This window comes from Rhizoctonia solani, chromosome 1, assembly GCF_016906535.1.
Source record: "Rhizoctonia solani chromosome 1, complete sequence".
Classification (NCBI taxonomy): domain Eukaryota; kingdom Fungi; phylum Basidiomycota; class Agaricomycetes; order Cantharellales; family Ceratobasidiaceae; genus Rhizoctonia; species Rhizoctonia solani.
In genome coordinates this window covers 2,043,428-2,068,997 of record NC_057370.1, presented here as the reverse complement: position 1 = coordinate 2,068,997, position 25,570 = coordinate 2,043,428, and the positions used below count along the sequence as shown (strand labels likewise).

The following is a 25,570-nucleotide window of genomic DNA, read 5'->3' as shown; positions in this document are numbered from 1 at the left end:
CAGGCACAAAAGACAAGAGAGGAGTGACCACTCAACGTGTATGTTTAAAGCGTGGCCGATTCACTGTGGAAGATGTTTGGAAAATTACCAACAGTTTAACCGGTCGTCGATCTCCTGAAGATGTAGTCAAACAGAGGAGAGAGGGGCGTGCGAGTTTCCGATATCAAACTACCGAAAAGGGTATCTAGAGTTAGGAATGTTGAAAGGGAATGAATTTGTGATTACACTCAGGTGCTACAATTTCTCTGTCAAATTTGCAAGCTTATTAAACACTCCAACAGAAATGTGAAGGCAGAGTCAGAGGTGATTGACAAAGCGATGGGCTCGCTAAAAGAGAATGGGTTCATTAATTATTATGGTTAGTCAATTCTCTCTATCAGAGTGTCCAAAATACCTAAAAGCGTGGCAGGAATGCAACGCTTTGGAACATCAGCTATTCCCACTCATTCTATTGGGCTGCCCTTCTTCGATCCGATTGGAGGCTTGCCACTTCGCTCTTGCTTAGACCACGTCCCGGAGAGTACCCGGAAACTGAGGCTGGGCGACGTGCATGGACCGAGGAAAAGGACCTGGAGAAAGCACTGCGCCTGATCCCGCGCCGATGCGTAGCAGAGAGAGATGTATACTGGAGAACTACAAGAAACATGTGGCACTGACAGGAATTTATTGGGAGGGCTATCGGCGGTAAGTTAAATTTAACTCATGTGATAAACTATTCAGCTCTATTCCTGAATAGATACCTCGAAATCTACGCCTTATGTACGTGCACGCATATCAATCCTACGTGTGGAATGCCATCGTATCCGAGCGTATCAAGTCATTTGGTCGTACCCGGTTGTCGGAGACGTCGTGTACGATGATGAAGGTACCAATAATAGCTCAGAACGAGAGAAGGCGATGAAAACGAAGGTGAAAACTTGACGACGCTGGTGAAAGTGGGAAAGTAGTAAAAGAGGATATTGACGACCTCGGCAACGGGTGAGCCCTTGTACATACAGGCTGTATATGCGCGTAGTTGATATTTTGAGCATGACAGAGAAAGTGAGAAAAGAATGGAAAGTGGCAAGCGGACCGCACCTAGGAAGGTCAAGATATTGGCTGAAGAAGATTTGCCTCATTATTCGATGTTTGATATCGTTATGCCTTTGCCGGGGACGGACGTAGCTGGGGGCGAACTTGGAAATATGTACCGGGAATTCTTGAAACTGGATGGACTGGATCCGAATGACTTCAAAACATAAGCAGAAGTACGAGTTATATTGTAACCGATATGCATTATTGACAGTTCCGCCAGAGAGTATGCCTTGGGAGGCTCATATCGGAAGATCATACACCACCCAAAGCTTTATCTTGGACGACAATGAGGTATACCGATCCTAATGTTCCATTGGCTCAATCAGATGAAGATGCTATTCTTGGATTGGACAAACCAATGATAGATATTCATGGTAAATTTATGGCGTTGCAAATCAGGCTTACACTAGGGACGTCTGCCTATGCAACAATGGCGCTTCGTGAGGTTACGAAGACCGAGACGAGTTCATTCCATCAGACCAACCTCACACTTCTCTCGGAAGATCAAGCATACCGCGATACCGCTAAAAACGACCCAGAAATGGCTTCAATTGAACCAGGATCAAGTCTAGCAGATGACGCCGTTACGGGGGATGGTGATTTAACTGTGGAGGTGGTTGAAGGCCAGTGATATTATAGAATCTACCAATTATGTCTTGTCGAATTACCAATTATATTGTTCTCCACTATAACTATACCACAGAACGCAAGGAAGACTAGTAGCAACAGCAGGAACGAGCACCTCGGTGATGCACAAAAGTATTAACAAGAATAAGAAATGGATGATGGTTGGGTGTATTGCATGTAAAGAGATAGGTAGTGTATGCTATGCTTTCAAAGCTAGGGTATCGCAGACTGTGGAACGAATCAGAGGATACTACATATTACTTCCTCAGTGCATCACGGGTGAGGACTGGACGCGTGAATCCAGGTTCCTTTCGAAGCTGAGATTCGATTTTGGGGCGCATCTTGCGCATATCGTCATCTTTAAACCTGACCGCGTAGGCCGAGGCGATTAATTGGTCGGGGTCAGCCGGGAGAGTTTGAGGAGATAGAGAGCAGACAATCCAGTGCCCCAGGGGAAGACTTGGGGGTAAGAGCCAATATTTCCTTCTTCAAGTAGCCCAAGAGAACAAGACCGACTCTAAATAAGAATGGTGCTCCTGTATTTGTACGGGTCAGTAAACTATTTGAGGGAAACCCCCGTTAAACGCATACCCTCGAGAATATATCCCAAATACGGCAGCTGTTCGAAAGGTACCACGCCTAAGAAGCCGGATAATATCCTATGTTTGTTAGACAATTGTAAGTGTAGACCAATGGTTCAACTCACCATGGTTTACAGAAGTCACCAGCAAGCAGACCCAAATCTCGCTACTCGGGAGTAAGTAGCGTAGTAAGAATCACTAGATAAATACTCACGAATAGCTTAGTCGCCAGTTGCGGATCATTGGATTCCAAGGTTTTAGCGAAAAATACCGAATCAGCTTCCATCTGAAGCGAGTTAACTGCACAGTACAGTATCCTCGGAGGTACTTGTCCATGAGAGCAACGAAGGTCCAAAAGGCATCCTCTTCGGGAGAATGCATCAATAAGTTACCAGCAACTTGGCAAAGACCTTGGTGGTAGGTTACATCAGGAACCATGGTCAGGTATGCCTGCAAGATGGTCACAACAGGCCCGCTGGGTGACTGGAGATGGGGCTGTGCGACAAAGCAGCTGAGAGGGGGTTAGCGCTAAAAAGAGGTATATCCTGAATTTACTGACAGTTCAGCATCTTTGATTATCTCGGGTGTGGCAGGAACCTTTCCACGCTTGGCCAATTGGGAATACACGCCAACCATCCGTCGAGCCTTGCTATCCGTCAAGTATAGCCTGAGATTATGTGGTCAGAATATGAGGACAAATGCTACACTTAGCCATACCATACAACCCCTCGGACTGAAGCAGGAACGCCCTCCAATAATAACTTCTTTATCTTCTTGTTTCGGCGGACAGAAGGTGAAGGGACGACTTGCATTGTCGAAATCCACCGTTGTTCTCTAGATATATGCGCCGCGATTGAATCGGACGTGGTCAGACTGTTGTGGCTTCCAGCCTTTGCAGTGAGTACCGGCGTGGAAGGAACGTGCGTTTGGTTCGGAGGTAATGATACAATGGGTGATGTTGGGCTATGTTCATGTCCATCGTCTTGGTGTCCCCTAGGGTGATCACTATGTTGGGAACTACGCGAGATGGACTGTCTGCCATCTTCGCTAGTTCTCATTGTGGATACACGACTCCGCATAGGTTTAACCATGTCAAAGTCCATATCGTTGTAATGGACGGTCTCTTCTGTAGGCTCAACCGAAGCTATGGGAGATAATGGCGTTGTGGGCGTGTCTGTAGCCGGTCGGTTAGCTCCGGCTAGCCTCAGTCCTGTTGAAGAAATCTTTGAGTTCAAGGATACATGGCTGGACGCCATGGGTGAAGTAGAGGGACTCGTAGGAGAACTGATATTTGTCACACTCGAATTCTGACGAGGCATATCCTCAGATGGCTTCCTCTGAGAGTCAACAGGCGAATGATGGAGATTATCGGAGCTTTGTCGAGTGGGCATAGATGAGATGCTGCCCTGAAGCCCAACGCGCATCATGGTGTTGGATGCAACTTGTCGAAGTCCGCGGAACGGACTTTTACTAGATCCAGAAGATGGTGCATTGGGCAGTGGGGGTGGAACTTGTTTGAGTGGGCTAGTTGGGGGTGACACAGGGCTACGGAGGGGTGTATCAGCCCCCTTCAGGGGCTTGATAGGGGTACTCTGACCCTGGGCAGGGCCAGGCGTAGGTGGTTGAATAAGTGGACTGCGTGTAGCGGGCGTAGCACCACTGGCTCGACGAGGTCGATTGGGCTCCATGGGCGTCCGGGGTGCGCTGCCCATCCATGAGTAGATATTTAGACCTTAAATCGACTCGCATACCTTTGCTCGCCTGATACACGGTACGTTGCTAGCTGTTCGCTTGGTACATCCGAGAACGACCTTGATCGGGGCCTCAACTTGCTTCCTACGTATTCGCCTCCATTTACAGGGGCACCAGTGGTCGTACTAGGATGTGCATTCATCGACGCGCTCCTCTGCGCTACACCAATGGCGCGTTGAGGAACAAGCGCTGGTCTATTGAACATAGGTATACTTCGCCCATCCGGGTCAAACACAAACGAGATAGGAACCGGAGTCCAACTCAGTGAGAGCTCGCTGTGTGTTCTTCCATGATCGTTGGTGTACCACCGGCCATCCCATTGTTTCTGAGGCGCTGGACGACCAAAGTCAACGCATCATGAAGTCGCATGTGCTGCGGTCCTGTCGGAGGATGATTGTCGGATTCTCCTTGTGCGGGCGATGTCAAATGGGTTCCAGTGGAGGCGTTGGCGGCGAACATATGAGCAGGTTTAGGTGCGTTCGGGTGTGGTGCGAACCTCGAAGGACGACGCTGTAGGCTAGCGATGGGGCTAGGCTCATAAGCTGAGTATCCTTGTTGTGGACTATTAACCGCAGCAGGACTTCCAAGCATAGGTTCTTGGTCAACAATTTCTGCTTGGAGTGGTGCTTGTAATCCGGGTTCGGGAGCACGGTGCTGTTCTATTACCTGACGCAGTGTACTAGCAAGATTAGGGATAACGGAGAAGGAGGACCAGAGGCACCAGGCGAGAGAGGAAGCCCAAGTCCTCCAGGAGAAGTAACAAGTGCTCCAATCGTAGCAGATGAGGCCGTTACGGGCAGTTCAGTTGTTTTCAGTGATAAAGATGTACCATTCTTATCCACCTGCCTGTCTTCACTTTCGTCTAATTTCGCCGGAGTTATCTCGGGTTGCCATTTGTGTCTGAAAGATTGGCCCAGCAGCGAGTGGCGAAGTGTTCGTAGCCATTAATCGAGGAGAAGCAGGTTCTCCTTGCCCAAGCGGAGATCGCACACTGGGTGATTTGGGGCCATTCAGGCCAGGCGAGAACTGAATCTGAGAACCAGGGGAGGATAACGATCCTTGTGGGCCTGATTTTGGAGAGAGGTTTAGCGGGGCGAACTGTTTGTCTCTTCTTTCGGCTACTCCTGGCTCACGCTCAAGTTCTCCGCTATTTGGTAGAGGTGGAATTTCTTCAGCCCCAAAGACTGACATACGGACACTGCGAGCGGCCATGGATATCTGAGAGTACCGGTAATGATCGTAAATTGCATCGTCATAGTATCCACCCGCATCTGAAGACGTAATTGAGCGAATAGACGTAGAAGCACGGTGATACGGCGGTCGGACGGGAGGAAGGTCAAAATCGTTATCATCATCGTGCTGTTGCATGGACTCGTTGAATAACGGGGGAACGCATCACTGCCAGGGGGCGGGACCTGAGAACCAGAGCCGACTGACCCACTTCCTCCCCGTAGTCAGACTCATTGTCAGAGCTACCTTCCTCTGTCGGATGGATTGGCCCCGTCTCTGAATGAGCATCCTTTGAGCTATTGGCTGGTGAACTTGAGGCATCGCTCGTCAATGCTAACTTTGTTTCCTCCGTGGGGGCCTTCAAGTCGCTGGTCAATGTGTCTCCCGTAGCTTTGCCTCCAAACCTCGTGTCCTGTGATAGACTGGTTGTGGGGTCAAGTTCGAATCCAAATGGTGGCGTTGACGACCTCGAATTTGTCAAACTGGGGCTCTGGCTAGTCGATAAGCCCATTTAAGGGGGTCATCGAACCAGTTCCGAGCGGGGTGACGTCCCCACTCCTTGGTTGGTGTATCATCGAATTGGTACGGTAAAGTCCCTCGTCGCCTCCATGCGTGTGGCTTTGGTTGCTGACCCCTGGCTTTGCTCTCGCCCCGGACTCTCCCTATGTGATTGACTCGGGACATCAGCCTCGTCTTCACTCGGTTGGCCATAATCACTCTCGCTATCACTATCTCCTCGAGACCCTAACAACCACCCATAAGAGACAGCCCAATCCCGGCTCCAGCGTCCGATAATGAAGTAGATACTACTCGTCCATTACCAGAGGCAGTGGCGTCTAGAGCTTGATTTGAGTATCTTGACTCCCGGTCCGCAGAATACAAGCTACCTTCGGCCCGTGACCCTATACCTCCTTCGCGTGGCGTTCTGACTACCTGAACAGGTCGGGCACTGTCATTCGTAGTTCTAGGCAACGCTCGAAGTTGAGTAGGGGATGAAAGCTGGCTACTTGTGCTTGGCTGATCGTGCTGGAATGGGTCCCCGATACTCGGCGTTGATGTCCGCGAGATTGAAGATTCCATGTCGGCACGCGACTCGGTTTCAGCATCGTTCGGATTTGGTTGGTATGAGCTAGCAAATCCCTGAATGCTCCCAGCCTCGCTCCTGCGCATATTTGCTTGGGACTGAAATTGCGGGACTTTCTCTCCATGCTCAGGCTCCCGATGAATCTCCGTGCCACTCTGTCCCCGGTGTAAGGAGTAGACAGACTCGTCTGAGAGTGGACTGGCTTCCGTGGATACGAGGCTTGCCAAGGACTGAGATTCTCGTTGGGGAACAGAAACAGGGGGCGATGTGTCAACATGCAACGGAGGACGGTTACGGGTTGATGATGATGGAGAACTTGACGGGGAGGTACGCTGGGATTTGGACGGACGTAATGAAGAAGCTGGGTCCTTCTCGCGTAATGGAGAATCCTGCGGGTCGAGTGGAGAAGAAGGGTGCGGCAATGAAATAGACTCTGTTCTCCGCGATACCGGCGGCTCGGGTTCGGTTTCCGTGATGGGGATGTTCTCATGAGACGGAGGCGACGGTTGAGAGGCTAGCCACGCAGACACGCCTGTGCCATTATCGCTCTATGATAGCATCAGTAAATACCCCGAACAGAGAAATGAAAAACACACCGAATGTGGGCCAGATACACTAGTCTCGTTTACGCTTGCACGCAGAGGTAATAGAGTAGTAGTATGGGGTACAGCGGGGCTGGGAGTCGCAGCAAGTGCAATAGGAGACGGATTGGGGGATGCAGGGTTACCGGAAGCGGGACGTCGAGCCATAACCGCGCGTTTCAGTTTACCATGCACTTGTACATCCGTAATAGCAAAACGCCCAACAACGCCCTCACAAAATCCCTGCAAAAAATCAGCAAATTTATAGGGGAGCTTAGCTTATCGCTCACCAAGTAATACCCTGCCTCAGGCAATTGCATGAGGACTACTATCTCATCGTCCTGAAAAAGGTCAAAGTCTGATATCATAGTAAAAGTAGAAAAATAAATACCTTGAGAAACATGAGGTCCCCATCACGCTCTGCAATTCGATCGACAAGGGCAGTGGATTTCCCTATTCCGCCTTTCGAGGCAAAGCGCTGCCATCGCGCCAAGTCCGCGCTCTCCATCGCGGTCGAGAGAGAGATGGATACCAAGCGCCAGTAGCACAGCCACCTATAAGCGCTGTGTTCGACGCGGTTGTCTAAACCCCAAACACCTTCGTGACAACGACCGTGCCATGGAACTCGTGGATGTTCTTGATGATGTGAGCCAATAAACTACCTCATTCGTACTTATAGATCGTAGCTTACATGCACTCAGCTCTTTAGGTCTTCTAGAGCGGCTCAACTTACAGCGCTTGAGCACATCCATAGTATCCTTGCTGATGTCTGTGTACGCACTCATGACCCTCACCAACGCCCCCGTTTTCTCCAACAGCAAAATGACTTTGAAACGAACAGTAAGTTAGAACGACCAAACTATTTACATCGTCTAATACCAATGCAGTTGTATCTCGAATTCTCAGCAGCGGCGTACTTTCCGCATCATCCATCTCTCGTACTATTGACGAAATTCGTGCCAAGACTAATACATCATCCGCCGTAATCGATATCATTTCTCTCGCTCTTTCAGCCCTTCAAGGCATGGCTCTCATTCATGCTCGCAGCAAGACTTATCTGGGAAGGAGGTTAGGCATTCAGGTCGGTCCATTATTTCCGCAAATATTTATACCCTCATTCAAAATAACCAGACTTTGCTCGACCTGTTGACCGCACTCCGGCATGCTTCCGTTAATCCCGATGACCCCGACACCACAATCACGTCTGGCATAGATGCGGGACTCAAAGCTTGCCGCGCTGTTATCCCCGCTTGCATGTTCGTAATTGATACCCTACTGCCTTCTCGTCGATTCACCTTCTGCTCTCCGTGTTTTTGAAGCATGCAACGGCCTCGAGGTTATCGTTCGCACGCTTAAAAAGGTTATAGGACAGAATGTCAGGTGAGTCCTGCCCCAGTATGTTTAACTCTACGTTAGCTGATTAAATCTATCATTAAGGATGAAATGCCTTGAATTCTATTTTTATCTTCAGGATGAAGATGTCCTTGCCGTGACTGGAGCGCCTGCCATAGATCTTCCTCTAGGCCTCTCGAGACTGGCCTTTCCTTTGTATCTCAACCCACACCAAAGCCTACTCGAGTTTCCTCTAAACCCTCGGCCACAAAGCCTCTGGCCCAATCTCCGCCTGCTCCTACCCGAGTGCTACAGACCCCTCGCCGACCCAAGACGAAACAAACACCAGTTACTGAATCACGGCCTCGAACACAAGTGCCGCTGGAACGGACTGTGAGTGGGGATTCGACGCTCTCAGTCCTGTCTTCGCGCTCGGATGCTACCGATGCTTCGGCCGGCCCTGAAATGCGAATGAATGAGCGGGATGCAGAAATGAGATCTGTCTCACGCTCATCAACATACTCTATGGCCAGTACAGCATCCAATATGACAGAATCGTCTGCAAAATCATCGTCTAGGCCCCGAGAAGCGGAGCGAGAGCCAAAACGGGTCTTTCCACGACTGTCAGTTACGCCCAGTCTTCGTATTCCTCTTCCACTGTGTCTTCCACGTCGACCAATCGAACGCTCGAGAACCCGCATCTGCCTGACAAGTATCTTCGCATCCATCCTCCCACTCCCTCCCAAACCCGGCCAACCTCGCCAAACGCCATAACTCAGGAATGCTTTGTGCCTCTTCCGGAGTCACCTGTTAAAACAGGAGGGCATGATGTACAAGAAACACCGAAACCAAAACGAAAGTTCCGAGACGAAGCCCGGGATGGAAATGCCCAAGACACGCCTCGCGCCAAAACCCGATACGATCAAGCCGGAGAGAGCGCATCTAACCCAAGGATATTTCCGGTGCTTGGGTCTAATCTATTGGAAACAAGCTCGTCGAATCCTTTCAAACCCTCCACTTCCATCTCTGACGCTCTCAAGGCGAAACCAACAGCTCCCGCGCTTGCCACTCTTTCGCTCCTGAAAGGAGATATCGACTACGAGCCTGAGAGCCCAAAGAAATATACCCCTTCCCGAAATTTTGCCAATGAAGCAGATGAACCTCTCAAAGCTCACTATAAAATGCACAATGATGCACACTCTACCCCAGCCAAAGACTCCGCTTCTAATCCTTTTAGAGCGCCATCCTCGAAGCCCTCCAAGGATTCTATTGCCGATACCAATGAACCCAACTCTGCCACTAAACCTACCAAACGTCGCCCTCGAGCAAGTGAAATCCTTCCACGTCCAACTCCCTCGCGGCCCGTTCCTAGAAATGTATCCACCCCGGCGTGCTCCACACCACTACGCCCGTTTCCGGCACCGAAGGATCTCCGATTCCCGATTCGAGTACGCCAGCTGTATCCACGCCCGCGAGAACGAAAAAAGTCGCCATTATTCCTGGTGGTGTGCGGGTACCCGGGCGAGACGAAGGTGGCAGCGAGCTCAGGAAGAGCATGGCCTTGGGTGTCAAAGAGCTTAAGAGAAGCCAGTTAAGTAACGAAGCATTGCAAAGGAGCCAGGGAAGCAACGACGGTTTGAGACGTAGTCACCTTAGCACCGAGGGCTTGAAGAGAAATCAGCCCAGCTCAGAGGCACTAGGGAGGAACCTCGAAGTATCGCAGAGCACCTCGTTGGGTGATTCGGACTCAAGACAGGATGGTGCTTCTCGGTCCAAGAGGAGTGCTCCTTCGACACCGATCCCGTCCAGAAGTGACGGTGGGCGAAAAGCTGGGCGGGATGGGGTTGGTCGTGTAAAGCGGGACGGGATAGACTCCGAAGGGCGCTCCAGCGGTGAGATAGAACGAAACCTGGGCTCCGACTCTGGGAAACGAAGTAGTCTAGAGGATTCTCCGTCTCGCACTAGGGGTATACCCATAGATGGCAAGATGGTTCGCACCTCGGCTGAAAAAAAGGAACTCCTAGGTGCTTGGCTTGGTAACGTTGATGCGCTCGTGGAAGGTGTTCAACGAGCGGGGGTTTGGGGGCTTCGATAGTCCAGACATTTGCGCAGGCGGCAGATGTAGTGTCGGTTTTGTTCTAGACCTTTGGTTTCAGCTATGTTATGACGAGTTACGCATTTGCCAGTCTAACTTCCACCCTAGTAATAATGTCTCGCTGTCATTTATATCACGCTCATTCCAACTTTACGTGTGTATCTCGCTCCCTCTCAATCCACATTTTCGCATATGATGACCGCCCTGTCGATACCAAATGAATTTGATCACGTGCAATTTCTGTAATCTTTACCACGATCGCCATGCATGCCTGAGCTCATTCCTTCTTGTGACCGACCGAATGACTTCACGAGCTTCTTCCCCTCCTTTGGAATATACCCCACTTGAAGAATTATATGCATTCTTAGAAACAAACCCAGAGTTGGAGCCTATTTTATCAGAGATTCAAGGTACTTATTATTGGTGTCCTGCTGGTTATCCTTTTATAACAAGAATAACTGGTAGCTCTCGAGTCCATATACCTTCCCGAGAATATACGCGTGTGGCCTATATCGCTTTCCCATCCTAGCTCCGCATATGCTAAAACTCGATTTGAAGTAGTTAGCTCGTAAGTCCACATATAGTCATCGGGAAACATTGTGTGACCGGACGCTCTTTAGGCTTCAAGCACCACACGAAGATGTGTCCCTCAATATCTTAGTTACTCTTCTCCCTTCTTATCCCACATCGTCTGCCCCCCAATTACAGCTCCTTTCCCGTTACATTGGAGCATTCGGTGTGGATCCAGAGCTCTCTGGCTCGGTACTCCGAACCTACTTTTCGAGCTTGACTGGGGTTGCTTGGTCACCCGGAGATATAGCGGTATTTGACGGAATTGAGCATGTTAGGGAGCGTGCAACAATTGGTGAGCCCTCACACGGTTGTGGTACTTATAACGCATAACCTCTGTTTGTAGGTACCAAGAGCGGCTAAGCGAGAAGACTGCAGGTCAACTTCAACGAGAGATTGAGAAAGAGAGTCACACCCACGAGACCGCGCCTCGAGCGGAAGAACCCCTCGTAAAGGAGCTGCCCGCACCTGTAGAGCTGCCCGTCGGCGTAGAATTTACGGTCGCAGAACCAATCATCGATCGGAAGAGCGTTTTTATTGGGAGAGCGTGCAGAATTACGCATCCAAATCAAGTTCCAGCCATACTTGCGTATTTGATGACGGATAAACGAATTACAAGGTGCGTCAAGAATTGGAATTATATGCAGTCTGTAGGCTTGACTATTTTCTACAAGGGCGGCACATCCAATTATCAATGCTTGGAGGTGCACTGTAGATGGTATTCTACACCAGGGTAAGTGACTGAGATAACATCAAGAATCAGGAAGCAGAACCCACAGTTTTTTTCAGACAATGACGATGACGGCGAATCTGCTGCCGGCCGGGGAATTGCGCATTTACTCCAAATCATGGTGAGAACTTGGCCATTAAAAATGAGGAAGTTAGGCTTATGAGCCCATGTAGGAAGTAGATCATGTTCTGGTGGTCGTTACCAGGTTTTTCGGGGGGTAGGTGCTTGACCTTATGTCTAACTAACATGGCTGCCTAAGACCCAAACAACAGCATTCACCTTGGACCAGATCGATTTAAATGGCAAGTAGTATAGTTTATTTGTCTGAAACCACGCTAAGTCGTAACAGGATAAACCAGTCGGCGAGGAGTGCCTTGGAACAAGGAGGTTTTCTTGAGCAAGCGTCGGTCAATGATGCCGGCCCAGGGGGTCGTAAAGGAAAACGCCGAGTATAATTTGTTACAGCGCTTCACGTTACATGTTCCTAGCAACCGCTTAGTGAATCGGGTAGTAGATGAATTCAGTGACGTGATCGCTTGCCGGATAAGCATATATGGTCACGCTTAGAATGAATCGGTTTACAGCCCATCTCATCCTCCTGACCAAGTCATTGGCGTGATGCTGATATTTGCACGAGGTCGATCAGCTTTAAAGAGTCCTGCTACAGCCCGTTTCCGCTTAGCTCCTCCCTCCCTCCGTTTGAACCCAGCATTGCTTGCAAGGATGGCCTCGAGTACAACAAACGTTAGTCAATTATAACCTCACCTCTCGCTATTGCTCATATGGTACCCGTTAGTTCTCTGCCGTGAAAGATCAGAGTCTGTTAAATACCAAGCATTCATTGCCGGACAATGGGTAGACGCTAAGGATGGTGGAAAGATTAAAGTGACGAGTGGGTGTAAAGCTACGCGTCATTCGGGGGAGATTAACCAATAAACTATAGATCCCGCCACCGGCGAGGTATTGGGTACTGTTCCTGAACTTGGTGTAGGTATCCAACGGTCACTTTCTTTAGACTGATACTCATCAATAGGCAGCTTGAAGACACCAAGAAAGCGATCGAGGTTGCTGATGAAGCATTTAAAACCTGGTCCAAGACCACTGCTAAGGTATTTCTTGTGATACCATCATGGTCCATGCAATTAATATAAGCATGGGGGATAGGAACGCCACGATATCCTCCAGAAGATGTACAGACTCATGTTGGATAATGCGGATGACCTAGGCTTGATCATTGTGCGGAGTAATTTGAGGTTAAGACTTGTTTCATTCTAACTCTTATTTGGAAGACACTGGAAAACGGAAAGACTCTTGCCGAGGGCAAGGGCGAGAATGCTTATAGTGCCTCGTTTGTCGAAGTGAGTATTTTATTGCCTCTGGGACGTGCTTATTAATTTAAACCTATGCAGTGGTTTGGTGGGTGGATGTAAGCTGGTTGAAACATTGAGGCTAACCAGAAGACCTCAGCTGGAGAGGCTGTTCGTACCTATGGCGGTAGGTCCCGTAATATCTACGACTGAAACATACCTTATATTGCTTAGAGGTCATCCCTTCGCCAATGCTCAACCTTCGGAACGTGGTTGTTAAACAACCTGTTGGTGAGAGCCTATTATAATTCCTCTCATTCGATTCCAAACGCATAGCTAGGGGGGCTGCGATCCTTACTCCATGGAACTTCCCGAGTGCGATGATTGGCCGGAAACTAGCACCCGCTCTTGCTGCTGGTTGCACGGTGGTTATCAAACCTCCTGCGGAAACTCCGTTTTCAGCTCTGGCGCTGGCCGAGGTGCGTGTTGCATTCATCCATACGTGTATTGTTGGTAACGTGATGTAGATTGCTCGCCGAGCCGGAGTTCCAGATGGCGTTATTAATGTTGTTACAACTGACAAAAACATCAAAGAAGTTGGCCAGGAGCTTTGCGAAAGCAAGATCATCAAGAAAGTGACATTTACGGGCTCCACACCTGTCGCCAAGATACTTTCCAAACAAGCTAGTTCTACTCTGAAAAAGTAAGTCCCTTTCGAATTGGCAGTAAAAGGATTCTGGAACGATCACCATAATAGGGTTTCTTGGGAAGCTGGTGAGTTATTTCAATCGCTCCAGCAAAGCACCAACTCCATATTGATCTGTTTCAGGCGGAAATGCGCCATTTATCGTTTTCGATGACGCGGATATCGAGAAGGCGGTTGACGGTGCTATCGCTTGCAAGTTCCGTGGCTCTGGTCAGACTTGTGTCTGCGCAAACAGGTAGTTGATGGTTCAACCAACTAATCTGCAAGCACGTATTGAAGTGAACCCATAGGATCTATGTTCAATCGTCGGTATATGCGGATTTTGCCGCCCGTCTTGCCGAAAAAGTTGATGCGTTCAAGCTCGGAAATGGAATTGACCCCGCGACGTTAGTGTGGTTTCGCTCGCTATCCCCCTCGGCGTACTTATTAATAGTCAAATCTGTTTAGTACACATGGACCTCTGATTCACTCTCGAGCAATCGAAAAGGTCGAGGCGCATGTAAATGATGCAGTCTCACGCGGTGCATCTGTATTGGTTGGTGGAAAACGGGCTGAATCATTGGGCCCCAACTTTTTCGAGCCAACAGTTCTGGCAGATGTTCCCCCTGATGCAGCTCTTACTGACGAGGAGACATTCGGGCCTGTAGCTGCATTGATCAAGTGCGTCCATGCCTTCCTATTTTATGCAATACGATTGTTGACATCCCACATAGGTTCGAGACCGAGGATGAAGTAATCCGCTTGGCAAACAACTCCGACGTCGGTCTCGCAGGGTATTTCTTCTCTCGCGATGTAGGACGAGTCTGGCGTGTAGCAGAGGCACTCGAGGTTGGAATGGTGGGCACCAACACTGGCTTGATTAGTCAGGCCCAAGTGCCGTTTGGTGGAATCAAAGAAAGTGGGCTTGGACGTGAGGGAGGCCCGCATGGTATTGACGAATACATGAATACCAAGTTGATTGTGTTTGGTGGTTTGTAACTGGGCTCAGCTTCCTGTTATTAAAATGTATTCAATGAATGTGACAAGTTTAATATACTTTCAATTTGGCTACGGACGCTCTGTGACGGTTGGACTTGCATGGAAACCTGAACGAGCACGCATACATAGACTGCAAGTAACGCAAAGTAGGAACCTGACGGTTATAACCTTGTGAAACCGACAAGGATGTACCATATTCGCGACTCAATCATTGCAGACCAGCGACGTGTAAATCTGCTATTCTCCCAGCTTTCATCACTCGACCATCGATACACTGTATAGGGTTAAAATAATGAAAATAAGAATGTCCGTTCAAGTGAAAATTGAGCTGAAATCAAAGTCAATATATACCAACTTTAGGTATCAATTCTTCTCAGTCCGATTGATGCTGAGGAAGACATACTGACGTTGTAGTTTTCGGGCGCATTATACTGAAAAAATACATCTTTTCCTGACATACTGATTTTCAAGATCTTATCACACCACAGTGATATATATAGCTAGCACAGTTTGATTCAAGTTGTGTAGATTTGCATCCTCTACTCGACCCAGAACCAACTCGAGCTCTGGTGCAATCCACTCTCTTCAAACTTAAAGCTCGTGGATTCCGGTCGGAGAAACAAGTCTCAGCTTGTAAGCACGCACGATTGTGACTACCGGCCGAGCTTATGTCTATGAGCAATTGATGTGAATACGGCCTCGTACCTCGCCATGGGGACTTATGGTCTGTGTGAGGGGCTGGATGTCCCGGAAGCTCGAGGCTGGGCGCAAGTGCGAGCCACGACCGACAGGGCCTGGGGAACCGGAACAAGATGGGTCGCGGTCTTGGTGGAAGACTAAATGATCCTGGGTCCCAGCGATACTAGTCAAACGTTGACTCCGAACGGGGCGTGCGAATGTCCTGGGGGTCGGGTTCGAGGGCTGATATATGGCAGTAGGATGGGGAAGGCAGTCGACGCCGTAGACTATAGTCAACGGCTGAATCGACTGACCAGAGGATTGAACCAGCGCGCGACGACTCGTCGTGCACACACAGGCCACTGCTGTGCATGAACGACATCAGAGCATTGCCTACTCTGGGTTGGCGCATATAGTATTGTTGATATTGAGCTCACTGTTACTATGACAGTGAAATCTTTTTATACTACTACACTACAATGTCACAGTGTTCCGTCCGGTTGATAATTGCTATTGTCAACACCCCCTCGAACTTGTTCGTTATAATTCACGTAATTTATTAAACTTAGTACCAGTGTAGTACTTTGAGAATCATACATGCACATACCATACTCAAAGTAATTCCAAACGTCTGGCATTTGTAATGGTACACATCGTTTTTCTCCTACGTTTCCAATGCCGCCTTGAAAGAAACAACAAAATAAATTGGTGGGTGGTATTCGGTACAAGGAGATACGCAGCAAAGACTCCAAAAAGGTTTAAAAAAGTACAATAAAATATGGGTAAAGTTGCACGCAAAGCGCTCTCTATACACAACCAGGTAGCGCACAATCCGCTGTCCTCGCTCAAATTACAAAATAGACACAGAGAATGGAGCGAAAATTAGTAAGAAATGATTGGAGGGCGGGGTGGTTGGGTATGGTTGCTACCTGTCGAAGTACTTGCTTCAGCTCCCGACGGAGCATTGAGATCTTCCGAGTCCTCTTCGGTTTCTCCGTTCATGTTACGCACCCAGTCTTCTGGGTAGTCGCCTGGACCGTCGCCAATACCATCAACTCCCGGCATTCTACTTTCAGCTCCCGAGCCAGCTGGATGAGGTTGGTTGTCTGCGTTCGGTTGTTCAGTTGGCCAAGGCATGGATGATGGGTTCGAATCATGGTGGGATCCTTGTTGGCTCGATCCTTCAAGTTGGACGTCTGAACCAGATGCCCCTGGATTGTTTCCAGAACCAAGTGAAGCCATGGTCGAGTGCGACATCTGTGGGACTGGTCGAACACCACCGGGTAATGCCGCTCGAGGAGTGATGAAGGAACCGATAGCTGGGATGTCGGTAAGTTCTTCGTCTGTGCGGCGGCGCTTGGAAGGTCGGCTATCCAAGCGATTAGAGTTAGATGTGTTTCGGGACGTTGCTTGGTCCTCACCCACCTGTGTGGATCAAACCCAGGCATATGAACGCGCATATGTCGGTTCAGAGTTGTTCTGCGGGTGAACGTCTTGTCACACAAGGGTTCATCGCACTTGTACGGACGACGGCCGGTGTGGGTTCTCCTGAGTATGGAATAAGTCCAAATGTAGAGGTATGATCAACATTTCAACACACCGATGTCGCGCTAAACTACTCGAATCTCCGAATGTTTTATCACACCCGGAGTACTCGCATAAATGGGGTTTCTCCCCCGTGTGAACCCGCCTGTGAACGTTGAGCGCAGAACGCTAGTGACAACTGTCAATAAGGAACAGGGCCCAACAAACACAAAAATGCATACCTGAATAAAACTTTTTCCGCATCCAGGTTCGTCGCAGGGGTATGGACGCTCGCCAGAGTGGATCCTCCTAGGTTAGGTTTACGGTAAGTTTATACACGGGTGATATGACCACCGAAACCTAAACTCACAAGTGCCGAGCTAAATCACTCTTCCTACCAAACCCTTTCCCACAGCCTGGTACATCGCAGACATACGGCCGGGTGGTATCTTCTTCGCCTTCCGGACCAGAGGGACGCTCAGCCGAAACGATGGGCCGAGCCGGTTCGTCGTCGTCATCATCATCGTCACGTCCCTCGTGCAACGAGTCGTCATCGTCCTCTGCTCCGGAACTTGCCATTGTTCCTTGAGGCTGTGAATTTCCAGCGGCAGCAACGACCGCGGCGGCATTTTCCAAATGCGCAGACAGGTGAGCGAGTATGTCGGTAATATCGGTAAAGTTCTGCGGTTGGGTGCTATGATGTCCTGCTGAACCATCGAGGACGCCGGGAACAACTGGATTGCTGGAGATGGATGGGTTGGCTGCATGCTGCCCGGATCCGTCATTAGAATCTGCAGGGTCGTGTTCGGAAGGAAGAGCCCCTTGCGGTGGATAGCCAATGGGCTGCATTGGTAAAGGGTATGACTGAGCGGCGGCAAGTGAAAGGGGGTATGACATGGACGAAGGATCGGTGCTGGGATTCGATTGGGGATCCGAGTGTGGGTGATTCGTACGTGCACTTGTGTTGCGTTGAAACTGGCGAGCGGCAGCAGCAGCAGCGGCAGCCCTTCGAGTGGTGCGAGCGGCCTCTGCAGTAAGTAGATCTGCAATTTGGGCTTCGAGAGCCGCATGATCGAATGGCTGCTGGGCACCAGATGGATCTGAATGAGGCTCTATCGGCGCCTCTCCTGACCGAGAATGTACGTCCAAAGTGTGCACACCGTCATGGTCGTCGAGCGGGTGGCCCACGTGATCGCCGTCAATGTCATCCGAGCTCTCTCCATCGTCGTTGACCACATCCTCGAGCCGTAATTCAAGCTCCTCCTCCTCGGGATGGTGTACGAGTGGTTCTGATATGCGCATCGCGTGCGAATTGGTCTGTCGTCATGAGGGGCAGAGCAAGTATTAAATGTAATGTGTAATTGGAGGTGGTGATGGTGATGGAGAACAGGCCTTGCGCACGAGCCAGGTGGTCTGAGCGTTGACGCCCCCCAACAGAACACCACCGGAAAATAAACAACTTACCTCGCTGACAAACCAAATACCTCCACTGGCTGCCAGTGTTACGAATCCGTCCTTGGCCCGGTCTCTACGTTTCTCGTCGTACTTAGACCTGTGCGTTTATCCTCTCGTGGCGACAAAGCCAGCGAGTGTTGTTGTCAAACAACCGACTCGAGGCCCAATCGAAGACTCCGCTCCGATTATGTCATCAACTTGTAGTGGCTGATGTCCATTACCATTGAAAGCAAATAGCCTAAGTACTCGCTAATACTACTACGATAAGAAAGCAGGGTGGAAAAGTCCCAAACGGGCCCAGGTGGAAAAAAAATACAATAGAAATTAAAATGCAAAACGCCTGTCCGTGCTGCAGCCCGCCTATTCAATCGACATCCGTGGTTCAAGCATATATGATCCACGCTGGTCCAGTCCAGGAGTATGGAGTGGGGAGAAAGCTCCCTTGCCTGGCCGCCGGTTCTGTTGTTCCACAGCTTGCACTTTGGACTTCTTCAAGCCCTTGTCGAAATCGGCAAAGCATCGGAGCCCAACGGCAAACGAAGCAAAAATCATCACAAAAGCAATGATAGCTGGGGATAATGATTAGCATGGCAACACCCCTGGCATCAACGGTGAAGTACCCACAAACTGTAGCCAACGTCGCTCGTGTACTAACGTACTGCTCTCGGGTCTTTCCAATGAACAATCTCGAGAACTTGTACAAAAAGTACGCTTGGGCACCTAACATGAGGACCAGTGATCCGGTCATGAGCCATTTGATCTCCCTTTGTACTGCAATCCCGCATGCAATCAACAGAATGAGCACAACGGGGATCGCTGCAACTGTCAAGCCAAACTCGGCTGATGATTTGCTCAGCACCACGATAAGAAGCTGTTTACGTATAAGATATAGCCTGCTATGGGTCATGGAGATAACGCACCTGCATAGTTAACGCGACAAAGCAGAAGAAGTCAAATTTGAGGAGGCAAATCATAATTTGATACCATCTGTACATCTCTACAAAAAATGAGTCAGTCGAACTGATCTGTGGGAACGAGGCTGGCGCACCTTTCATTCGTGGGTCAGCACCGATCGCGTGGAAGACTGCCCATCCAAATTCGTGATACAGCTCGCGGACGAAATAAATCATACTAAGTAGACTGGCGCCCAGAATAACTGGTACCACAATGAGAAACTTTTCGACCAGCGCGAATAAGCCATCCGGACCGGAACAAGTCTGGATTCCTAAATAAGCACGTAGCAAAAACAATATACGGAACCCTACTTGCCTTGTAACCATCCCCAACACACGAATCCGCTGAGTTAATGCGCGTGCCGTTAACTTCGGGACGAACGAGAGCTGTTCGGGTTTGATGGATTTGAAGCCCAGCGGAAACGATGAGCATCGCGTGGAAGATACATATACCAACCAGTTGAATTATGTTTCGTAACTTGAGTGCATCCAGGCCCATGACAAGTTCAAATATCTCCGCGAGGCCAAACATTGCGAAGTAACAAGGCAAGGTCTTCAACCTGTCGCCTTCAAAATCGCCATCATTCGTGTCGATATTGGATTCGACAAGACCAAACGCGATAGCCACCATTGTCAGAACGCTGTAAACACATATTAATGAGGAGAGTTGGCGATGGGAGCACGGGATCTCAGTGCGTACATGATTGACTGTGTGATAATGGTTCCAATGAACCCGAGTTCTGTGATCGCGATCAATTCATGTCAACAACCAATGATTGTTCGACCAACTCACGGGCTCGTGTGCCTAGGAAGGGCTCGATGGCCTGTGCACCCGGTTGGGCAAGCAGACCATATCGCCATCGGAAATTCCAGTTGGATGCAAAAGCCATTGTCGGGTGTATATGATATTTGAAGAGGAATCCAGGTTAAATAGAAGATTGTCCAGACGAAGAGTTGAGATATGATCCGTTGGTGGCAGGGCGATACAGTGTTACCAAATGGGTAGAGACGCAATGATACAAACAAAACAAGACAGCTTAATTAGCACAAATCGTACACGGCAGCGATGGAGAGGATCGGAGCACACTGGGTGGCGGCGATCGTGAGCACACAAAAGGGCGGGTAGCGCACCATCTTACGGGCTTATATGAGCGCTTGAGGCGAAGCAAATTTGATTCTCTGTTGACCGAGTCAAGGCTATACACGAGGTCAGATAAGTACAACGATCTTCATAGAATACTCACAGCTGAGGCTACCCTGTTGTCGTAGAAAGGAACAAGCACCACTTGGCTTCAAAGATCCAGCACACCCCGGCGGTGGTCCAACTCACGAGTCACGCCAGCTGCCAACCATTGGCGCCGGTCCCCGTGGCTGTGCTCGGCTTCAGGAGAATTAACGAAACGGTATCCTGTTTTAGCACTTCTTCCCCCGTTTGGCTCCTTCAGTCAATTTAGTCAACGTCTGTCATATATGAAATGGGTGTTTGGATACTAGAAACAACAATAGAACATGATGCAGTGAGAAATATAAAAGATGCAAACTATCCGAACAAAGCTCTAGCAAAAACTCAGTTCAAGCAGCTGCTACGGGCTGCGGTCGTGGAGCGGACGTTCGGGTCGGCTTGGATTCGGCTATATTGGGACCCGGCTCCGATGTCGCACTTTTCAATTTCTCCTCAACTTGGCGGATCTTTTCTCCACGAATGACCTTTTCGACCTCAGACTTATCCAATGTCTCGTGTTCCACAAGTGCTTGGGCCAACTTTGCATAGTCGTATCAGCCAGGTTGGGCAAGGGAGCGTATGGACGCCACTTACTTTATGTAACTCCTCAACCTTGGATTCCAATAGCTTCGTGGTTCGCTCAGTGCTTTGCTGGATGAACCTAAAAACGCCATGAGCTCATTATTCGCGTAATTAGCAAAAGTGCGACATACGCCTGGATCTCCGTGTCGATCAAGCGAAGGGTCTCGGGGCTAGGAGGGGTTGTATCGCTATCGCCATGATACACTGTTCCCACCTTGTCAGAAAATCCATACTCCTGAACAAAAAGGGCCGTTAGAATCCACCAATATGTTTGTATGAGTTCTCTTGCCTTGACCATCCGTCTCGAAAGATTCGTCGCGGCACGAATGTCACTCGACGCTCCACTGGTTACGTTTTCCTTGCCGTAAACTGTATTCAAGGAGCTTTGTTATGCGTCACATTTCTCACGCATGCCTCAACCTACTCATTTCTTCCGCAATACGTCCACCCATAGAAACATCCAGCATGGCCGAGAATTGCTTAAATGAGACAGAGTGCTCGTCATTTTCCGGTAAGGTTTGTGTCTATACGGTATCATTGTTGATCAGCAGTTCACACTAGTATGTGGATCGACCTACTAATCCCAATGAATGTCCGCGCGGCATGCATGTCACTTTATGTAACGATCTGGCCCCAGGGGTGTAAAGAGCAGCGAGGGCGTGGCCAGCTTCATGGTAAGCAGTCATGAGTTTGTCCTTGGGAGTAATATATGAACTTTTCCGTTCAGCTCCCATCAAGATTTTATCCTAGAAGACCAATGGTTATTTAATTTCTTGCAGCACGCATAGTTAGCGCTACCTTTGCCCACTCGAATTCCTTCAAACCAACTACTTTGTGCCCTTCACGGATGCTTGGATAGCAGCTTGGTTAACCATATTTCTTCGTGACGTCAGATTTTTCCTTAAATCGCGACCAATCATACCCACTGCAGATCGGCGCCAGAAAACCCGGGTGTTCCACGAGCAAGTACTTGTAGGTTAACTTCTGGATCGGTTTTCACCTGGTCCTAGATTTAAAAGCGGTTATATGCGTGATCGAAATCAACTTACTCCTTTCATATGGTGAGCGAGAATCTGAGTTCGGCCAATAATATCAGGCAGCGGGACTGCGACTTTCTTGTCAAAACGACCGGGGCGAACGAGAGCACTGATTGCCGGCTGTGAGATTCGTTAACAATTTGAAGCGGGATTGCTCACCCATCCAAGCTTTCAGGATAATTGGTAGCTGCAATTACAATCACACCCTCAGTTGCTGAAAAGCCATCTAATTCCGTTAGAAGTTGGTTGAGTGTCTATAATAGCATGTTAATCAATCACTATATCCAATGAACCAACGAAGTCGTTACCTGTCTGGACCACTGGCCCTCCCGACCGTTGCGGCGTCCGCCAACTGCATCAAGTTCATCGATGAAAACTATAGAAGGCTGTTGCTTGCGGGCAGTCTCGAAAAGTTCGCGGACTCGCTTGGCGCCCACGCCAACATACATTTCGTCAAATTCAGAGCCGGATGCATATAAGAAGGGCTTGATTTACGTTTTAGCACAGGTATGATATGCGATGGTTTTGAACAGCTTACTACTCCAGCCTCTCCGGCAACAGCCTTGGCGAGCAGAGTCTTACCAGTGCCTGGGGGTCCGGTGAGCAAAACTCCTTTCGGGAGTCGGCCACCTAGAGTCGTAAACTGGGTCGGATCCTTCAGGAATTTAACCACTTCGTAAAGTTCCTAGAAATCCATTAGTGGTCGGACAAGCCAGAAATTGAGCTGCAAACCTCTTTGGCTTCATCTACGCCGTGAACGTCACTGAATTTAACGCCACTACCTGTCTGTGGCTCATATTTCATAGACTGGCGCCCAGCTTTGAGTAAGCCAGAGTTCTCCAATAGAAAGGCCAAAATCGTCAATGCAACTGAAGGCATGATCTCAGAAGAATGTTACAATAGTAGACATTTGGCTCACTAAATCCGTATACCGCTGCAATCAAAATGAACCGGAAAAGTCTCATCCATACCGCACTACGGGCTGTAACAAGGTAAAAATAAAATCACTGGCGTACTTAACCACGCAACCAGCTTACGTTCTTCAATAACCACATGAACTGGGTCAGCACCTGAAGATCCTCGGGTTCCAAACGGGGTAGAGCTAGTATTGTCGCCAGGTGATCGGGACGTTGCAGCAGCCGTTCCGAGAGTTGATGGTGCAGGTGAATCGTTCAGCAGGGCACGTCCGACACCAAGTTTGATCGAGGAATTACTCAAAACACGCTGAGCAATTACCTCACTAGTCGAGGGGGGTACAGATGGTTCCGCAGGAGTATCCGGTGCTACTGGGTCAGACGGCGGGAGAGCAAGTAAGGCCTCGCGTCTTCGCACAGCAGGGTTGACGCTTTGAGGGAGGCCAAGTCGGATGAGCGCGGTAAGGTACAGTTCAAATGCAGTATCCGACCGAAGAAGCGGAGACCTGGGATCCTTTACGGACAGCATAAATAGTTGACCATAGATTACACCCAAATTGCACTCACAAATTCGCACATTCTCTCCCACCGACTTACGATTCCCTGATATCCGTTCCGACTATCTATTGAAGCCAATTCCATGAACAGAGCAACCTGACGTGCAGCATCATGGCTATGTACATCCGCATCCGCTTCAAGCCTGGCTATTTTGGCCAACCGTAAGACCGGAGATGATGCCGCCGGCTTGCTCCGAAAGAGAGATAGTCTCCGGTTTTGATCGAGGATACCAACGGTAGTTAGCAAAGGTCTTATATGGGCATTTGGGAGTAGGTGCTGCTGCAAAAGTACTCCGGGATGTTTCTGAAAAGGATGGGCCGAGTTAAAGTGACGTGATTTAGGATGAGAGATGCTGGTGATAGTGGACCTAGGCAACATATACTATCATTTCAATGTATAAGCTGTGCTGTGGGAGCTACGCAAGCGATACTTACTAGTCTGTGCTGTAAACCTTTATTATACACCCATGGCGATCGAGCGATTATACCCGGTGGTCGATGAAGTGAGGGCAGACACCCCCACCGGAGGGGCCCGCCACAAATCTGAACTTGCATAGCAAGCTACTGTTCCTTCTCCTCCTCAGTCTATTATCGAAGATGATAACGCGATCCTGGACTAGTACGAGAAAGCTTGCCAGTTGCGATCGGGAGGAAAGCGTAATCGATCACGTGAGAGGCCAAAAGTTGCTGGTTTTCAATCAAAGTCTTCACACATCTGATCGACCATGTCTTCAACTGCAGAAAGTGAGCCACATATAAGCGAGGGACGAGAAAATTTGCTGAGTATGAATAAATCAACCAGACGATTTTAAGGCTGCCCTTCAACAGACTATATTCTCATGTGCAACCTCTCTGGATGCTCTGAAAGCATCTCGTAGCCAGGTGCCACAAACTCCAGAAGACAATGTGCGTCATTTGTAATTACGACTATACACCCATCTTACCTCAAGTTGGGTAGCCTTCTCCCGAAGACGTCCGCTCGGATTTTATATCCATCCTTACACTACTATATGCTCGGTCTACAAGCCTTACGCTGGTGCTCAATGCGGATTCCTACTCAGCAGCACGAGAGCCACTTATCGAGATCGCTCGCGACGTCTCCAGGCTTGCTCACTGTGCTGGATTATTCTCAGTTTTTGGACCAACCATGAGATCCGAGGCCGTGTGGGCTTCAGAAGAGTTATTGACTCTATGCAAACCTACTTGATTACCTTTACTCGCTCGAAAGTCACAGACGCATCTCCTGCGGAATCAAAGGCTGCACTTATGCTTCGAGTTGGATCTATCCATAATAATATTGACCGTGTTAAGCATCGCTTTCGGCAGATAATCGTGCTTCAGTCGCAAAACGGTGGCAGTCAGATGCATCGCATATAGATGATGCTATGCGAGAGGTTAAGGAAATGATTGAAGAGGCCGAAAGTGACGATCCAGTGCGGAACGATGAAGAAGACTTCGAAGATGGATGGGGCGAAATTTTGGGCGACCAGGCGAGCAAGCTTGCTACGCACGAGGTTGAGACTGCCAAGAAGGTGTGTATGATCGCTTGCAATATAAATGAAGCTGAAAGCTGAATTTGATAAATCAGGTGATGCTGATACTTCGCATGGTCGCCCTCCTGCATAAACGCGTACTTTCACGCATTATCAGTCCGGCTTTAGAGGGAAGTCTAGAATTGGAACAACTGCTTGGGTTTTCAACGGGACTCGCTGGAGGGGTCGATGATATCGCAGCGTCACTTTGGTCTCCTCAGGACTCACAACAAATATCTAATCGAGCGGCCGAAATTCGGAAAAAGACGCAAGCTCTACGAGAAACTTTGCATACGTCTGGGATCATCCCTTCGGAAACCGGGTGACCAATGACCATAATAACTCGCGCGTCGATAAAAAGGATATTGAATGGTTTGATATGTGCTTCGCTCAAATCGACAAAGCCATCAAAAATACAAATAACGTATCATAGAATTATTGATGCCATCCATCAGACCTTGCGACGTTT

General features: G+C 49.2%; 10 protein-coding genes across 10 annotated transcripts; 5 read left to right on the top strand and 5 right to left on the bottom strand.

Annotated features, from left to right (window-relative positions):
* Positions 1 to 355: 355 nt before the first annotated feature.
* On the top strand, positions 356 to 1,241 carry RhiXN_04174 (pseudouridine synthase; the record flags this gene model as incomplete). Its single annotated transcript, XM_043323991.1, has 6 exons — positions 356 to 358; positions 402 to 620; positions 660 to 684; positions 737 to 909; positions 956 to 978; positions 1,037 to 1,241. The coding sequence occupies 6 exons, from the start codon at positions 356 to 358 to the stop codon at positions 1,239 to 1,241; spliced, it is 648 nt and encodes a 215-aa protein (XP_043176410.1).
* A 119-nt stretch (positions 1,242 to 1,360) lies between these two features.
* On the top strand, positions 1,361 to 1,705 carry RhiXN_04173 (pseudouridine synthase; the record flags this gene model as incomplete). The annotated part of the gene is made up of 1 exon (XM_043323990.1): positions 1,361 to 1,705. One exon carries the CDS (start codon positions 1,361 to 1,363, stop codon positions 1,703 to 1,705), a length of 345 nt encoding a protein of 114 aa, XP_043176409.1.
* Positions 1,706 to 1,958: 253 nt separating this feature from the next.
* Positions 1,959 to 4,239, bottom strand: RhiXN_04172 (TBC1 domain protein 10B; the record flags this gene model as incomplete). Its single annotated transcript, XM_043323989.1, has 9 exons — positions 1,959 to 2,059; positions 2,139 to 2,237; positions 2,293 to 2,360; positions 2,408 to 2,448; positions 2,497 to 2,568; positions 2,628 to 2,793; positions 2,842 to 2,949; positions 3,000 to 3,986; positions 4,034 to 4,239. The coding sequence occupies 9 exons, from the start codon at positions 4,237 to 4,239 to the stop codon at positions 1,959 to 1,961; spliced, it is 1,848 nt and encodes a 615-aa protein (XP_043176408.1).
* Positions 4,240 to 4,295: 56 nt separating this feature from the next.
* RhiXN_04171 (TBC domain-containing protein) lies at positions 4,296 to 7,437 on the bottom strand (the record flags this gene model as incomplete). Its single annotated transcript, XM_043323988.1, has 10 exons — positions 4,296 to 4,800; positions 4,891 to 5,101; positions 5,168 to 5,393; positions 5,434 to 5,754; positions 5,851 to 6,008; positions 6,086 to 6,100; positions 6,152 to 6,896; positions 6,945 to 7,172; positions 7,220 to 7,270; positions 7,321 to 7,437. 10 exons carry the CDS (start codon positions 7,435 to 7,437, stop codon positions 4,296 to 4,298), a joined length of 2,577 nt encoding a protein of 858 aa, XP_043176407.1.
* A 110-nt stretch (positions 7,438 to 7,547) lies between these two features.
* RhiXN_04170 (Cell division control protein 14, SIN component) lies at positions 7,548 to 10,356 on the top strand (the record flags this gene model as incomplete). Its single annotated transcript, XM_043323987.1, has 7 exons — positions 7,548 to 7,574; positions 7,631 to 7,769; positions 7,817 to 8,010; positions 8,061 to 8,185; positions 8,453 to 8,833; positions 8,890 to 9,651; positions 9,711 to 10,356. 7 exons carry the CDS (start codon positions 7,548 to 7,550, stop codon positions 10,354 to 10,356), a joined length of 2,274 nt encoding a protein of 757 aa, XP_043176406.1.
* Positions 10,357 to 10,657: 301 nt separating this feature from the next.
* RhiXN_04169 (aldehyde dehydrogenase family protein) lies at positions 10,658 to 14,647 on the top strand (the record flags this gene model as incomplete). Its single annotated transcript, XM_043323986.1, has 24 exons — positions 10,658 to 10,766; positions 10,822 to 10,924; positions 10,977 to 11,151; positions 11,205 to 11,221; positions 11,273 to 11,545; positions 11,601 to 11,659; positions 11,716 to 11,777; positions 11,830 to 11,873; positions 12,294 to 12,400; positions 12,453 to 12,548; positions 12,600 to 12,643; positions 12,694 to 12,765; positions 12,821 to 12,892; positions 12,946 to 13,014; positions 13,066 to 13,072; positions 13,124 to 13,150; positions 13,198 to 13,254; positions 13,300 to 13,442; positions 13,491 to 13,666; positions 13,721 to 13,737; positions 13,793 to 13,904; positions 13,960 to 14,055; positions 14,117 to 14,329; positions 14,383 to 14,647. The coding sequence occupies 24 exons, from the start codon at positions 10,658 to 10,660 to the stop codon at positions 14,645 to 14,647; spliced, it is 2,415 nt and encodes an 804-aa protein (XP_043176405.1).
* Positions 14,648 to 16,207: 1,560 nt separating this feature from the next.
* RhiXN_04168 (C2H2 zinc finger) lies at positions 16,208 to 18,151 on the bottom strand (the record flags this gene model as incomplete). Its single annotated transcript, XM_043323985.1, has 5 exons — positions 16,208 to 16,694; positions 16,751 to 16,873; positions 16,926 to 17,038; positions 17,092 to 17,158; positions 17,220 to 18,151. 5 exons carry the CDS (start codon positions 18,149 to 18,151, stop codon positions 16,208 to 16,210), a joined length of 1,722 nt encoding a protein of 573 aa, XP_043176404.1.
* Positions 18,152 to 18,664: 513 nt separating this feature from the next.
* Positions 18,665 to 20,147, bottom strand: RhiXN_04167 (Golgi apparatus membrane protein; the record flags this gene model as incomplete). The annotated part of the gene is made up of 7 exons (XM_043323984.1): positions 18,665 to 18,873; positions 18,929 to 19,175; positions 19,225 to 19,301; positions 19,353 to 19,529; positions 19,582 to 19,898; positions 19,958 to 19,997; positions 20,051 to 20,147. The coding sequence occupies 7 exons, from the start codon at positions 20,145 to 20,147 to the stop codon at positions 18,665 to 18,667; spliced, it is 1,164 nt and encodes a 387-aa protein (XP_043176403.1).
* Positions 20,148 to 20,829: 682 nt separating this feature from the next.
* RhiXN_04166 (intermembrane space AAA protease IAP protein) lies at positions 20,830 to 23,591 on the bottom strand (the record flags this gene model as incomplete). Its single annotated transcript, XM_043323983.1, has 15 exons — positions 20,830 to 21,018; positions 21,074 to 21,140; positions 21,193 to 21,430; positions 21,486 to 21,585; positions 21,640 to 21,807; positions 21,860 to 21,911; positions 21,988 to 22,061; positions 22,111 to 22,207; positions 22,258 to 22,352; positions 22,407 to 22,583; positions 22,637 to 22,783; positions 22,831 to 22,967; positions 23,018 to 23,080; positions 23,136 to 23,526; positions 23,580 to 23,591. 15 exons carry the CDS (start codon positions 23,589 to 23,591, stop codon positions 20,830 to 20,832), a joined length of 2,007 nt encoding a protein of 668 aa, XP_043176402.1.
* Positions 23,592 to 24,294: 703 nt separating this feature from the next.
* On the top strand, positions 24,295 to 25,427 carry RhiXN_04165 (Grap2/cyclin-D-interacting protein; the record flags this gene model as incomplete). Its single annotated transcript, XM_043323982.1, has 5 exons — positions 24,295 to 24,313; positions 24,372 to 24,475; positions 24,528 to 24,684; positions 24,896 to 25,101; positions 25,158 to 25,427. The coding sequence occupies 5 exons, from the start codon at positions 24,295 to 24,297 to the stop codon at positions 25,425 to 25,427; spliced, it is 756 nt and encodes a 251-aa protein (XP_043176401.1).
* Between the last annotated feature and the right edge of the window lie 143 nt (positions 25,428 to 25,570).